We start from the raw sequence: 15,404 nt of genomic DNA on the forward strand, positions 1-15,404 counted from the left end.
TTTTCAACATACACACACACTCTCACTGTCACACACTTGTGCACACCTTCTCTCACACAGATTAGCAGAGTTCACAGAACTGGTCCTGTAAGCAGTCAGCATCCTGGGAAATTCTGGAACCCTCCAGCTATGAGTACTCTTTAAGATGAAGATTTCCGGAGGTGGGTAGGAATTAAAGAAATAAAGTACCCTTGGGGTAGCCACGTGTTTCTCTAGCAAATTTTACTTCATTTTGGTGACTATCAGAAGATCCAAGTAACTCCGACTCTTTAGAAAGTGATTCTTCCTTTATTAGACTAGATGGCACTGTGGTATCACCCTTTTGATGACCAAGGAAATAGCATTTCATTTCAAATAATTTTGCTTCCACTGGGGACTGTCCAGGAGGCTAAGCCCTCCCCTTGAGGAGTCCTCGTTATCCTATGGAAATTTTCTGAAGGAATCTGCCAGAGGACAGTGGCCATCAAATACACAAGATCACAATAATAATAATGTGTGTTTACACACTATGTCACACTACCTGTCCAAAGGGATTTTAAAAGGCACATGTGCCTCGTGGAACTCCAGAGAGGGCCGGGGAGTCCATAGTGGCCAAGACTTCATTTTTCCTCCTCTGCCACAGCCATGGCTATGGAATTCGATTTTTGCCCTCAAGAGCTTTTTTTATATCAGCACCTCTCACTACACCTACAGGCTCCATCAGCAAGAGGAATTATTTTCAATATTGCCAAATTGTTTGTGAACATCTTCAACCCTACAGTCTTGTAGTGACAATGGCTTACACAATTCTCACAATGGATTGAGGTGGCAACCTTCCTAAGGTCAAGGTTTGCTTAGGAGGTTGGGGACAGGGGAAGTTAGTGCTGGAAGGGAAATGAGAGTTCAACAGATTCTCCCAGAATTCCAGCATTCAGAAAGAACACTGTAAACTGAGGGATGGGAAAGTAAGTAGGGAGTGAGGTTTCCTCTAAATCTCAGTGATGACCAGAAAGTTGGAGGGCTCCACTCGTCTGGGGCTGGACAGAAAAACCCACATTGGCTGTTGCATTCCGAGAGGTACCAACAAAAGGTGACAGTGTCTGGAACAGAGCAGCCGTCCCCATGAGAAGGGAATGGGGAATCTGTCCAGGGAAGCAGCCTCTGTAGCAGCAGCAACCTCCTGTGGTCAGCTCGGTGGAGAGGCAGAGAGCATGGCCGTGTCAACTAAACTCACCTTATCCATTCCCGGCATCCCCTGCAGCAGCCCGCTCTGTTTTATAGAGACCAGCAGAATGGGAGCCCTGACTGGGGCAACTGCACCCCAAAGAGTCCTTCCTACCCCCCCCCTTATGGCACTCCCTGACCTTCAGCAGCCAGGCATTGCAGCTGGCTGGAGGAAAATGCCCTCGCTTCAAAAGTGACAGGCTTTCCATAAAACAGCTCTTTCAGCATCAGCCCTAGGTTCCCAGCAAGAGGACTGGCAGCGCCCTGCTCTAGGGCTCAGGAATTTGTAAATCAGGAGAGGTTTCTCAAGACTGAGCCCCACATGGGATCCGCAGCAGCGTCCCAACCCGCCCTTCGGCCCTCGAGGGGCCCCTTGCACTTGGAAAGGCGCAGGGAATGCCCCGCGTGCAGCCAGTAGCCAGGGACGCAAGCTCTCTCTGGGTGTCCGCAAACAGCCGCAGAGGGACATTCATTCGCCCAAGGAGAGTAGAGCCAGCGGAAAGAAAGGAGGAGCGAAGCGACAAAAGTACGGAAGGAAGAGGGGGAAAAAAACATAAAAGGTTAAAGAAAGGACGGGAAGCAAAGTGAGAAAGGGAAACGGAGGGAGAAGGAAAGAGCAAGCGGCCAGGAGCTGACAAGATCCCAAGCAAGAGAAAGAGAGGCGAATAGTCGAAGCGAGGGGAAAGGCCGAGGAGGAGGGGGAAGAATGCGGGATCGTCAAAGAAGAGAAAAGGCGGCTTGGGAAGCTGGGTGCAGAGAAGAGAGAGGCTGGAGGGGCTTAGGCACGCTACGCGAAAAGCGCGGCTCTTTCCGGCGCTCCAGTGCGGAATCTACATTCGGTACTGTGTCCCGGCGGCTGCCGGTGGGCGCGCGTCCCGGGCCTCCCGGCCGCTTCCCCCCGCGCACTCCGAGGCGCCAAGCAGGCCAACCCGTGTGCAGACACAGGAGCCGTCCCGGGAAGGAATGGACGAGCCGCCACAGCGCCGTGCTCCCACGCGCCAGGGCGCCAGGCGCCTGCCCAGCCCAACCCGGGCGCCACTGCAGGGACGCCGAGGTGCTCCCTGGGTCACCCGCACCGATCGGCCGCGCCTTCCGATCCTCTGCCCGCCCGCTGGGCCGGGTCAGCACCCCGGCTCGGCTCCAGGGGAGCCCGCTCGGCCGCGGGCGCTCACTCACCTGGACGGTCTCAGCCTGGCGTCGCGCTTGCCGTCCACCACGGCGGGCACGCAGCTGGTGAGCTCGGTCCAGTCGGCGTGCAGTCCGCAGCTCCAGCCCGTGGAGAACCTGGAGAAGAGCCAGGTCTCCCGCTTACCCGGCCGGTGGCAAGTGCATTTCTTCTGACCCACGCGGCACTCACACGGCTGCTCCAGCTGGATGTTGCGCACCAGGTGGCGGCCGAAAGTGGTGCCTCCGGTCTTTTGGATGTGCAAGAACACGATCAGGTCATCGCCCTTGATGTCGAAGTCTACCTTGCGCAGAAGGTCGCCGCGGCTGAAATTGTAACGGGGCACGAACCTGGCGGAGCTCTCATCCTCCGAGCGGTACGGGTCCGGCAGCGGGGAGCTGAACGCCTGCAGACGGAGGAGCTGGCATTCTGTGCCGGGGCACACGTATTGGAGGACGATCACCGCAAATAGGAAGAGCATCACCAAAGCCAGCAGCAGCTTGTTGGATTTCTCATCCATGTTCCCGACGCTGGGGGAAACCCAAGCTCCTTACGTCAATCCCGCAGCTCAGCCCGCGCTCGCCGCGTGCCCGCACCGCCCCCTCCCCTGGCGCCGCGGTTGCTCCCCTTTCCCCCTCCCTTCGGCACCGAGTACTCCACCGCGGCGGCGGCGGCGGCGGCGGCGGCGGCGCCCTTCCCCGCTTCCTTCCTTCCCGGCAGGCTCAGCGCTGTGGCTTCTGCCGCACACCCCTCCTCCCCCCACTCCCCCGACTCCTTACCGCTGGCCGCCTGCCCTCTCCCCGCACCGGGGCTCTCTGGAGCGGCTCCGCGGGGTTTCGTCCCCGTGGGACCCCGCCTGCCCCGGTTGCCCCACTCCTCAACTCATAGCACGGGTCCGAGCCTCCGCGCATCTCGTTCCACTCTCGGTGGCTCCGTGGCTCCCATCCCCATCCCGCTTCGCCCACCGGACTCTCCCCGGGGCTTCTGCCCCCAGTCCCCTTGGCGCGCACGCCGCCACCTCCTCGCCTGCCCGATCTCGGGCTCCTTCACCGTGCGCCTCCGAAGCCCTGCTCTTGCCCGCATCGGGTTGCCCACCTTGGGGGCCGCCTCGAGGGAGCTCAGAGCCCGGCGTTCAGAGTTCCCCTGGGGGAAGGGGGTCCGCGAGCAACCCGACTTGCTAGCTGAGATGCTGCGCTCAGGGTGCCCGCGGAAGCGCGGGGAAGGAGCCGCAGCTGAACCAAACGCGCGCCACTCCCGTCCAGAGCCCTTGAGCCCCCGAGCCCGGCCGCAGCGGGCCAGCTGGAACTTCGCGCTCTTTCCTCTCCTCGCAGTTGATTGCCCTTCCCGCACCACTCCCGCGCGCCCTGGCCCTGAAACGCGAGTCTGGCTTTCGCCTAAAACGTGCCTGGCGTGGGGACTGGAAGTCTTGCAGAATATGGCGCTGAGCACATGCTTCAGAGAGCGACCCAGGGCGGCCAGGCCCCGGGTGAGCAAGGCCCGGCAGAGGGAGTCCAGGTCCCCGCGTCTCCCGAGGTCATCCATCCGCCTGCGGCGGCCTCGGAGCAGCAGCATGAAGACAGGGGCGCACGCGGCTCCCGCCAGAGAGGAAGAAGCCTTTAGGGGCTCGTCCAGGAGTGGCTGGGAATTGAACCCGCGACATACACCCCTAGAAGGGCCCGCACGGATTGAGGCGGCGACGGATCCGGGCCAGCTTGCTGCCAATTCGGCCTCTACTCTGGAATGCCGGCGGGGACAGGTGGTGCGGGCGGGCGCTCCTCGCTCCGGTTGCAACGGCGGCCCGAGCGCCCCGGCTGCACACGCAGGCAGTGCCATTCCCCCCTTCAGGCAACTCAGGGTACTAAGGATCAGGAGCGAGCTTGAATTTATGTAATAATGCCTCAAGCCCAAGAGCTCAAATCACTTAAGCAGAAAACCTGGCTTTTCTCCGGTTTGGGGGGACGGAGGTCACTCTAGTGAGCGCATCACTACAATTGGGCTCATAATTTCAGCCTCCCCTAAAATAGCAAAGGCGCAAATTGGGCCTTTTCCCTCTCTCCTTGCCAGTTTCCATTCTCCAACGGAAGCGGGGGCATTTTCTGAAAAGGTACGTCAGCATGAAGGAAAAGGCATGACCAAAAAAAAAACGTTTCAGAATGAGAATTTGAGCTTTTTTAGAGCAGGGACTGGTCCATACTTCCCTATTCTTTCTCAATACCCAGCATCAAGCCCCGTGTCTACAGGAAGGCTTCACTCATAAAATTCGTTAAAAGAAAGGCACATGATTAAATACTACATGGGGGGGCGGGGCATCTAATCCAAGGTGGTGTGACAAATGAGGAAGCAGGCCCAGAGAGGGAAAGTAATGTGCCCCAGGTCACACAGCAGAGCCTGAGGGTTTGAACCCAGGAAGCCATCCATTTCCTAACACCACCTCTTTTAATAAACAGGTGCAGAGCGCCCTCAAGCCAAGTGTCCAGAAAGGCTCTATTCGGCTGCAGGACCAGCACTGTGAGGATTGGCAAGGAAAGAAGGAATGTCCCTTTAGGACAAGGTCCCAGGACTCAGGACTCTGACTATTCCCATCTGATTGATCAGGTATTGGGAACTGGTATTTCTGTGAATGATTGTCCACCGGTGTCCAGTCCCACCTCTGCAGAAATAATCTTGGGCTGGCAGTGGTGTCTCTTCAGAACAGTGTTGTGGGGGAGGTGGGGGCCTGTGAGCTGAGTCGTGGGGGTGGCAGTTAGTCCCTGCAGAGACAGGCGTTCCCAAGATCTCCCTCAGAACATTTGATTCCTTGCTGAGCTCTGTTCATCCCTTGTCTATTCTATCTGTGCAGTAAGGCAGCGAGCACTGGTCTCCAGACCTGAGATTCTGTCATTTGCTTGCTGGGCAGCCTTGGGATTATGACTTGCCCCTCCTGAGCCTCACTTTCCTCTGCTGTAAAATAGGACTAATTCCTTTCTGACCATCTCGCTCTCTGTCAGGATGGCCTTTGATGTTGATGTTTAGTCTATACATCTGACTCTTTGCGACCCCATGGGCTGTAGCCCGCCAGGCTCTTCTGTCCATGGGATTTCTCCAGGCAAGAATACTGGAGTGGGTTGCCATTTCCTCCTCCAGGGGATCTTCCCGACCCAGAGATTGAACCACCAGTCTCCTGCATCTCCTGCATTGCAGGTGGATTCTTTACCACTGAGCCACCAGGACTTCCCAGGGATGGGTTTGGGCAATTCCAAATATGAGGCAGTGTTTACCTCCTGCTCTAAGCTCAGAGGTGCCAACTGAGTCATGGGCCCGTGAAAGCAGAGGCCCTTCTCAGGCAATTTCACAGCTGTGCCCCCTGCCCTTATCTCCTCCCCAGATGTCCCCAGTCCTGGTTGGACTTCCATGTGGCCCCCAAGCTACTGGGGACAGCAGGGGTCCCTTCGTCTGGCAGCAAGCATGATGGATTCTTGAGAATCCTGCATTTCAAGCATTTCACCTGTCTGGGGATCCTGGGGAGGGGTGGGGGGGTGGTGATCAGCTGATGGATGAGGCGTCAGACTAAGGAGTCAGATGCAGCAGCAACTTTCAAGGCAGACCTCTTGACCCCCCAGAGAGCTCCCCAGATGCCCCTGGGCCCTTGGGACACATCTGAAAGGGCAGCTGAGGGGAGAGCCAGGCGAGCCATGAGGATTGCTGAGAGGCTCAACCTGCCAGTTGTCTCTACCTGCTCCCAGACCACCAATTCGACCCCTTTGGTGTCTTCAGTAGGTGGCTCTCTTCATGGTGCCATATGAGGACCACCTCCCACCCACCAATACATTCAGTGGGTCCCCAGGGAAACACTTCTGGAACACAGTGGGTCACACATTCATGCCCCCAGTGACACTTAAGAACTCTGGAGTTCCTGCTCTAAGAGATATCAGTGGGACTGGAACATGGGAAGGTGCCTTGGATGGGGGTGAGGGACTGGTAACCAATACAGGAAACAGTCAGGATTTACTCATTTAGGTCATAAAGAGGAACACATGCACACAGTCAATCTGATTCTCAGAGGAAGGGGCAGTCAGGTTGATAGTTTTGCTCTGCATAAAGAAGGAGCAGGATGAGGCTGTGAAGTCCGGCTTCTGAGATTGGATGCGTGCGCTCATTCACTTAGTCATGTCCGACTCTGCGACCCCACGGACTGTAGCCCGCCAGGCTCCTCCATCCATGGGATTCTCCAGGCAAGAATACTGGAGGGGGTTGCCATTTCCTCCTCCAGGGGATCTTCCTGACCCAGGGGTCAAACTCACATCTCCTGAGTCTCCTGCATTGGCAGGCAGATTCTTTACCACTGAGCCACCTGAGTATATTCTAGTGTGACTATATACACCAGCTCACTGGAGGGTATTTGCATTTCTAAGATGTTCCTCTAAACTTATCCTGTAAGAAAAATAAAGAAATTACTCTCTTGTGGTGGATTTCATATATCTGGGTTCCTAAAAGTGAGAAGAAACTGTCTGTGGGGGAGTAGGGGATTCACAAGTCTCAGAGGACTGTTCCTGGGGTGAAGAGGATTCCTGCTAAGAAGAGGGAATTCTTCCCGTGTGTGTCCTGAGAGCCACATTCTCCTGAGGCCATGCCTGGGCCTTCGTAAGATGTTCCAAAACCTCTTGCACTGCTGGGCTGGGCCCATCTTCCAGGAACTGGTTCCCCTCAGGAATTGAGTAACAAAGATCCTGATACTCCAGAAGGGCTTCCCACATGGTGCTAGTGGTAAAGAATCCACCTGCCAATGCAGGAGACATAAGAGATGCAGGTTCGATCCCTGGGTCAGGAATGGCAACTGACTCCAGTATTCTTGCCTGGAGAATCCCATGGACAGAGGAGCCTGGTGGGCTACAGTCCACGGGGTCGCAAAGAGTCAGACACAACTGAAACGACTTAGCATGCATGCTCATACTCTGAAATCAGCCCTCTTTTGGAGACTGGGATGAGGAACAGGCCTATGGTTTTGCATCTTCTTTCTTAGGGCAGCCTGAGTGGTCGTCTGTGTATATATTTGGGATTCAGGACTTGGAGCGTGAGGAGGACTCTGCAGTCTGAGCAGGGCCTCTGGTTGTCTTCACAGTGTGCCGTTCTTTTCATCATTTATCCAGATCCTTGTCCTCCCATGGTTTCCACAAAACGTTGCGGATTCTGGGAGCATAAAGGTCAGGCTGGCTTGCATACTAAGCAGTGTGCTCCCAGTTTCGCATTTGGTTGCGGGTGTCTGAGAGGAGGGCAGGAAGTGTTTGAGAGAGCCCTGGCCTGGGAGTCCAGAGACTTGGGTTGCCGAGAACAGGACCCTGTATGACCATGAGGAAGACACTTGTTCGCTCTTGGGCTCAGTTGCCCTATTTGTAAGAAGTCACCATCGGTGTTATGCCCTAAGGGAATTGTCCTGCTCTAATATGGTAAGTCACTTGCTTTTCTTGTCTTCTTCAAGGGCCCGACTGCTGCCAAACTCTCACCACCTCATCGCAGGGCAGAGCCCAGTCCTTCCTGCTTTCTGTAACAGTCACATGGTGGGGACCCATTAGGCCATCAGCAGCTGGACTTGTCCTGAGCCTATGTGACAGGGGTAACAGCAGGGTCCCCTGTTCAAATTGAAACAGAAACAGTGGAAACTTAATGTCAGATAAAGTGCTGGCAAATAACTGAAGTAAATAAATTTATTTTTAAAAGTGCTGGCATTCTTTATAGAGTATAAAACACTAAGGAAATATGCTTTCCCCTTACCCCGAGCATTTGCATCAAAGCTGTCTTTCCAGCTGTCGCTAATTAAAAAAAAAAAAAAAAAAAAGCTCACACTCTCAATTATAGGTGATTTTTGTCACCAAGATTGAAGATATGCAAACTACTGTCACTTCGTTGCTGTCTTTCTGCATCTCTCCAAACTGAATGAACAGCATTGCTTCATGAAAACACTGCTCCAAAATTTGACTTTAATATTCTAAACAGGTTCAGTGTGTTATAGACAGCACTCTCAATGGTTGTCTATTTTTCTCCCATGAAGCACTGAATTTATCTGTTTAGCCTTTAAAAAAAAACACATAGGGTTGAAGGAATTAAAAGAGGAGGAGGATGTAGGGGTAATGTGTATACTGAATGAACATGTGCTGCAAAGGCAAGAGAAAGAAGCACTGGACCAGGGTTCATGGTCAACTCTGAACATCAGACCCATGGCTGCCCTTCTCCTGATGAGAACTGCCCACCATTTCCCCAACAGTGAAACCCCCATTTCTCACCGACAGCCTTTGGAGGAGTCTGTTCAGGCAGGACTTTGAAAGCCATGGTGAGCCAAGGCCTGGCAACCACCAGGGGCAGCAGGTCATACTTCACTCCTGATACAGTCATGTCGCTTATTTGGGGCTCAGTCTCCACTCATAAAATAGCCTGACCAGGTACCTTCTAAAAGCTGGCTTAGGGGTAGAATAAAGAGGAAGCCAATCTCAAATGAGTTTATTTTAAAAAGGAGAGGGCACAGGTTTGAAGAGCACCTTGCCCTGGGGTTTCATCAGGGCTCTCTGAGCTGTCTCAGAGCCTCAGTTTTCTCATCCTTGAAAATGGGGCTATAACAGCCTCACTCGGCTGTAATATGAGTTCACTAAAACAATCTGTGGGAGGTACTCAGTTGAGTTCCTAGAAAGAGTACACCTTGTGTAAATGTACATTTCTCTTCACTTTCGACTCAATACCTTTGGTTTGAGCTCTTGGTTATATTTCCCACAAGAGTAACATACACATATTTAATGACAGGGGTGAGACTGGCTTTGCCCCCATCCCATTTTCTTTGCCTGCCTTTCTTGTCTCATCCTCCCTTCACATCTCTCCAGTGCTTTCCAGGGCTGGTGTCCCCTGGGTGATGAAAGGATACAATGATCCATTTAATCACAGTGAAGAATGAGACATGTCTATGTGAACCCTGGCAGGAGACATCCACAGAAGGGGAGGGAAATGATCCCCACCAGGAGACACCGTGAAACAGGCATAATGGCAGTGGAGGAGATGCTTGGGGAGCTGAGCTGGAGGGTTTTAAGTAGGTGCAGAACTTTACAGGGCCAGCCCCACTCTATAAATTATTGACAGTAATTTTCAACTCTGTTCACTTCAGAAGTTGATGGTCGATTTGGCCAGAGCAGTTTCGACTTGATCAGCTGGGCAAACCACAGCGGTCATGAAAAACACGGTCAGTTTTGTGTTCATCCAGTGTGAGCCAGAGCTGGGCCAGCAACTCCCTTTCCCCGTAGCTGAGTAGAAAGAGCGCCAAGCTGGAGGCAAAGAAAACAATGTTTAAGTCTTAGTTCTGCCTCCAGCTCACTGTGTGACCCTGGACTAGTCTCTTGACCTCTCTGGGATTTAGCTCCTGACCTTGGTGAATGGAGGGGCTGTATCAGATGATTCCTAAGACCAAAGACCGATCCCAGCAGGAACTTGCTGTGATCTAAGTTATGCCAGCTACCAAGAAGAGCTGAGGAGGGACCATACTTTCTGCCTTTGTGCAGGCAAAAATGCTCTACTGAAGATGACCTCAAGCTTGGGGCTGAGACAGAAAAGCCAAAGGAGGACTTAGAGGAGGCAACTTTCTTAGATCACGTGGGTAAGAGTAAAACTTGAAAAGAAACCTTCCGGGCTTCTGCTGACTTGGAAAGTAAAGTCAAAACTAAAGGATTGGGGAAAAGTGTTGAGAACTGACCTCCCACTGACACAAAAGCCCTAGGTAGGTTTTAATAATGATAATAACAAAAGCAAGAACGGCCCTGCCTGGCCCACAGCCTTCCACTTGTTTGCTTACTGTGGGATCTTTGCAAGAGAGGAGCATGCCCACTGCTGATCTCCTGGCTGGTCTCTGTGGGAGTTCCAGTTTTAAATAATAAAATACAAAAGCTGAAAATTATATCTCAGAGCAATCTGGAGGATTTAGAGGAAGCTAGCCTCTGAGGGCAAAGTGGCTCCCAGGGAAAGGATCTGTTTGGCACCCAAATGGGCTTGAAGAGGGAGGTTTTATAAGAACAACCCAGGAAAAGAGAAAAATTAGTTTAGAGAAATCATACATGTCACTGCCTAAGTGAAAATTAATTTTTAATCAGAGGGAGCCAGATTAGACTCAACTGGGCTTGAGAGCAAAACCTAGAAAAGGAACTTACTTTTTTATGTACATATTTTCAAAATTCAGATTTCACTAAAAGGCATGAGAATGCAGAAAGCTACAAGCTTAGAACAGCAGAGGGAAATGAACTTGGTGAAAGACACGGTGAACATTCATCCACACTGAAAAGCTGCCTTAGTGGGTACCATCTTGTGAAATATTTAGCTGACACAGAAGACAATATTCCAGTCCCCAGTCAGAAGAGTTGATACAAGTGAATAAAGGGTTAGAATTGTGATGAGGGGCAATTGAGGAGAGGGTGACATTTTGTCAAGGATGCCAGCTCCAGTGCTCTGCACTATGGTCAGGGATGGCTGGCCATGGTGATGTCACCTGTAGGCTGACTCCAGAATGCTTAGCAAACTATGCCAGGAAGGCCTCCTCAACTCCATACCTGTTATGTGTCAAGCACTTGGCTGAACACTTCACATGCCCTCTCTCAATTAACATGCTCAGCAAGGGACTTCCCTGATGGCCCAGTGGCTAAGACTGTGCAGTCCCAATGCAGGGGGCTCCAGGTTCCATCTCAGGCCAGGGAACTAGATTCTACATGCCGCAACTAAGAGGTCATGTGCCACAACTAAAAGATTCTGCATGCTGCAGCTAAGACCTGACATGGCCAAATAAATAGATTTAAAAAAAAAAAAACATGCTTGGCAGCCCAGTGAGGTGGTTACTTCTGCTGTACTGGTTGTTGTACACTATTTTACAGAAGAATAAAATGAGGTTCAGGATTAGAGCCACCCAGCTTGGAAGCAGTAGAGCTGTGCTATGTTGTTGTTGTGCTCAGTCGTGTCCGACTCTTTGCGACCCCATGGACTGTAGCCTGCCAGGCTCCTCCATCCGTGGAATTCTCCAGGCAAGAATACTGGAGTGGGTTGCCATGCCCTCCTCCAGGGGATCTTCCCGACCCAGGGATCGAACCTGTGTCTCTTACGTCTCCTGCATTGGCAGGCAGGTTCTTTACCACTAACACCACCTGGGAAGCCCAGTGGAGCTGAGACTTGAACCCAGATCTGTCAGTCTCCACAGTGAGTCCAGTGTCCCAGTGATGCTCATCCAGCTCCAAGACATCTAGGCATGAGCTGGAGAGTGAGTCATCCTGTCCACAAATCGAATATCAAGAAACTTAGATGGTCCTCATCCTAGGCAGAGAGAGATCATGGTGTGTGGGGGGGCTTATGCTCTGAGGACACTGAAGGAGATCGAGGTTAGGGGCTCAGAGCCTGAACTTTGTTAATAGTTAAGACAGAAGCATAGATGCAGACACTGCAAACTGGGTAACCCAATTCACACACAACCTTGGGACATCACCCACACTATCTGATCCCGTTATTTTTGGGGGAAGTGTCTTAAGCAACTTTGTCCACTCCGCTATGCAATAATCTTCTGAAAGGCTGGGACCTTGGCTTCTTCATTTTTAAAAGTTCTCCTCAGCGCCCAATAACAATATATTTGGCCTAAGGCTTCTTGGTTTACCACATACTTTCATGGACACTGACTGGACCTTCAAAATAACTCAACAAGGCAGCTCTTCTTGCCCTCACTTTCTCTGTGGGGAAATGGCATTTGGTGGGGCCACAGGACCTTGGTCGAGGGCACACAGCTGATGTGGAGTTGTCACTATTGACCACCCCCTTGATACCCCCTAGCACGCAAGCCAACATGAGGTAATCACAAGGCCCCTCACAGAGAATCTGCCATAGACTAGACACTCAAGAAATGTCAGTTGTCCCTTTCCTTGACAATATATGATTTAAAAATGTTTTCTTTGCACTAACTATATCCTACCTGGTACCCCAATATATTCAACAGACACCAGTCTACGTTCTCAGAGAGCTTACCACTGATGTAAGGTAATACAGCCTGTGTGTGTGCCCACTGACCCAGTCCCTTCCTTGTCAATGAAGTTGCACATAATGTGTCCTAGCTCCAGAGGATGTGGTACATATATACAATGGAATGCTACTCAGCCATAAAAAAGAATGAAGTAATGCCATTTGTAGCAACATGGATGGACCTAGAGATTATCATACTAAGTGAAGTAAGCCAGGTGGGGACAGACAAATACCATATGATGTCACTTATATGGAATCTGAAATATGACACAAATGAACATATCTATGAAACAGATTCACAGACATAGAGAACAGACTTGTGGTTGCCAAGGGGAGGGGGTGGGGGAAGGATGGATTGGGAGTTTGGGATTAGCAAATGCAAACTAGTATAGATAGATAGATCAGTAACTGAATCACTTTAGCGGACACCAAAAACTAGCACAACATTGTAAGTCAACTATGCTTCAATAGAATTAAAACAATTTTTAAAGTGTCCTAGCTCTGCCCAATTACAAATGCCACCCTCCATCTTTGGCACCAAGAGTGTGACACTGTGAGCAGTGTGTGGTTGCACAAGCGCACTAGAGTTTATATCCACATCTACAGCCCCATAGGACAAATAGTTGATTTTTTAGACCAAGTCAACAAGCTGGTGTGTTTTATTTCACTCGAGCTGTGTCTGTCCTGCTCGCTCTTCTCCCTACAAAAAGCAGCTTTTTGACTTGGTCTAAAAAATCAACTATTTGTCCTAATGGGGCTGTAGATGTGGATACAAACTCTAGTGTCCCTTTTGCAGGGAGAAGAGTGAGCAGGACAAGACACAGTTTGAGTGAAATAAAACACACTCTAAACGTTTCACCCTAAACGTTTCTATAGTTTCAGATCTTGCCAGCGGTTTGTTAGCAAGTCAAAGCAGAAACTGACTTTTGGTATTCCAGAGTCTTCTGGAAGACAGCCATATAAGGAATTGCTCGATGAGCAGTTCCTGGCTCTCTAATCAAGGACAAATCTTCTGCCAGCTGAGATGCAAGATGCTATGGCAGTAGCAAGCTAACAACAAGGAGAATGACAACAACAATTTGCCAGGATGATGCAAATCCAGAATGCAGGAGAGGCTGTTTTCTTTGTGGAATGCGTCTGGAAGTATGACTAGATGTGATTTATCATCTGCATTAGATGCTCCACCATGACATCCTATATAGACATTTTATATTGGATATCAACTGGGAAAATTTTTATTCAACACTAATTTCATCAAAACCTGTGTAGCTCATATAGCCAGATTTCATCAACTGAAGGAGAATGAGTATAATATAAACTATTCACTCGAAAGACATTACTTTATTAGCTGAACCTTCTTTGAGCTCTATTATACAATAAAGTTTGTAGCCTAATACTTAAATTAAAAAAAAAAAGTGGAGTCGGAGATTCAGGCTGAATTGTACCTCCTTGTAAGACCCCTGAAACGGATCTGAAATGATAAGGGAGTCACTCTTGGAGTATTTATAGACCACTCTTCATGTCAAAGAATGTAAAAAAGTCCCCCAAAGGCAAAGTGGTCTGCGCAGGTCCTTTTCCTGCCCTTCCTTCTCAAAAGTCTGCTGAAAAGGCTCTGGTCAGTGCTGTAGGCTGCTCTTTTATCTCTGTAACCTGAGCGCTTCTGCAGAGCAGGCTCCCTCTCCACATGGCATTCAGTGAATTCCGAGTCAAGCCCAGGCTCGAGTCAGCTGCCTTCATTGTAAGTCTTTTGCAATTCAATGGATGGCTTGGCCCTTATGCCTTGAGGATTGGAATCTCCTGGACAGGGATAGGATTTCACTTTCCATGTCTACCGCACTTGCACCAAGGTTATTAATATAGTCTATACAGGGGGATCATATTGACATCAAGCTCAAATCCACATCATAAAGTCTGTGGCTTGAAGCTAGACTGAGCCGAGCCCCCCCAGGAGCAGACTGAGTCACCCTAGGCATCCAGCCACCCGGGGCAATTTTGAGAGTTCAAAATCCAGTTCAAGTCAATCCTGTCTAGGACACTGCTTCTTTCCTTCTATATCAGCCCCACTCTCCCAGACATCCCACCCATGCCTGGAGGTGCATTTCAGCACAGAAGGAGGAAGAACATAATTTGGGGAACACCTCAGGTGTTACCTCTGCTGAGGCATTAAGGACTCAAGAGTTTTAAATGAATAAATGAATCATGATACAGTGATGTATCCCAGCCGAAGAATCAATGAGGCCATTGGAGGAGCTGGCAACAGCAGTGGAAGGAATACACTTTCTGGATTCAGACCAGGATCTGGATCTCCATCTGGCTTCTTACTAGCTGTGGCCTCAGACAAGCAGGGCCTCACTTTTCGCATCAATACAGTGGGGATAATCAGCTGTCTTGTAAAGTATGCATGAGAAAAGAGAGAAAAAATGTATATAAAGCACCTTTTACAGGACCTGGCAGAGAATAAGTACCCAACAAATGGCAGCTACTGTTACAGAAGAGGCCAGAGAGATGGCTAGATGTGTCTTAGTGTCATGCGTGACTGTCTGCCTCTACTGTGGACAAGAAGTACTGTCCTCAGATAAGACACTGGGTCACTACACATGCTTTACTCTTTCTTTTGTTGTTGTTGTTTAGTCACTAGTGAAAGTGGAAAGTCACTCAGTTGTGTCCAACTCTGCGACCCCATGGACTATACAGTCCATGGAATTCTCCAGGCCAGAATACTGGAGTGGGTAGCCTTTCCCTTCTCCAGGGGCCCTTCCCAACCCAGGGACTGAACCCAGGTGTCCCACATTGTAGGCAGATTCTTTTTTTTTTTCGTAGGCAGATTCTTTACCAGCTGAGCCACCAGGAAAGCCCAAGAATACTGGAGTGTGTAGCCTATCCCTCCAGTGGATCTTCCCAACCCAGGAATCGAACCGGGGTCTCCTGCATTGCAGGCACATTCTTTACCAACTGAGCTATCAGGGAAGCCCAACTAGGTCGTGTCTGACTCTTTGCAATCCAATAGACTGTAGCCTGCTAGGCTCCCCTGTCCATGGGA

The 15,404-nt window shown here is 50.7% G+C and overlaps 1 protein-coding gene across 2 annotated transcripts in view; it reads right to left on the reverse strand.

Moving 5' to 3' along the window:
• The window catches only part of HS6ST2 (heparan sulfate 6-O-sulfotransferase 2), a 333,770-nt gene extending 329,569 nt beyond the window's left edge, over positions 1–4,201 (reverse strand). For both annotated transcript variants that reach the window (XM_070462297.1, XM_070462296.1), the window contains exons 1-2: positions 3,774–4,201; positions 2,380–2,898 (exon numbers count right to left, since the gene is read on the reverse strand). In XM_070462297.1, coding sequence (XP_070318398.1) covers positions 2,380–2,898; positions 3,774–4,201 — 947 coding nt within the window. The remainder of the gene's footprint in view (positions 1–2,379; positions 2,899–3,773) is intronic.
• Between the last annotated feature and the right edge of the window lie 11,203 nt (positions 4,202–15,404).

Source organism: Odocoileus virginianus, unplaced genomic scaffold, assembly GCF_023699985.2.
Source record: "Odocoileus virginianus isolate 20LAN1187 ecotype Illinois unplaced genomic scaffold, Ovbor_1.2 Unplaced_Scaffold_2, whole genome shotgun sequence".
Classification (NCBI taxonomy): domain Eukaryota; kingdom Metazoa; phylum Chordata; class Mammalia; order Artiodactyla; family Cervidae; genus Odocoileus; species Odocoileus virginianus.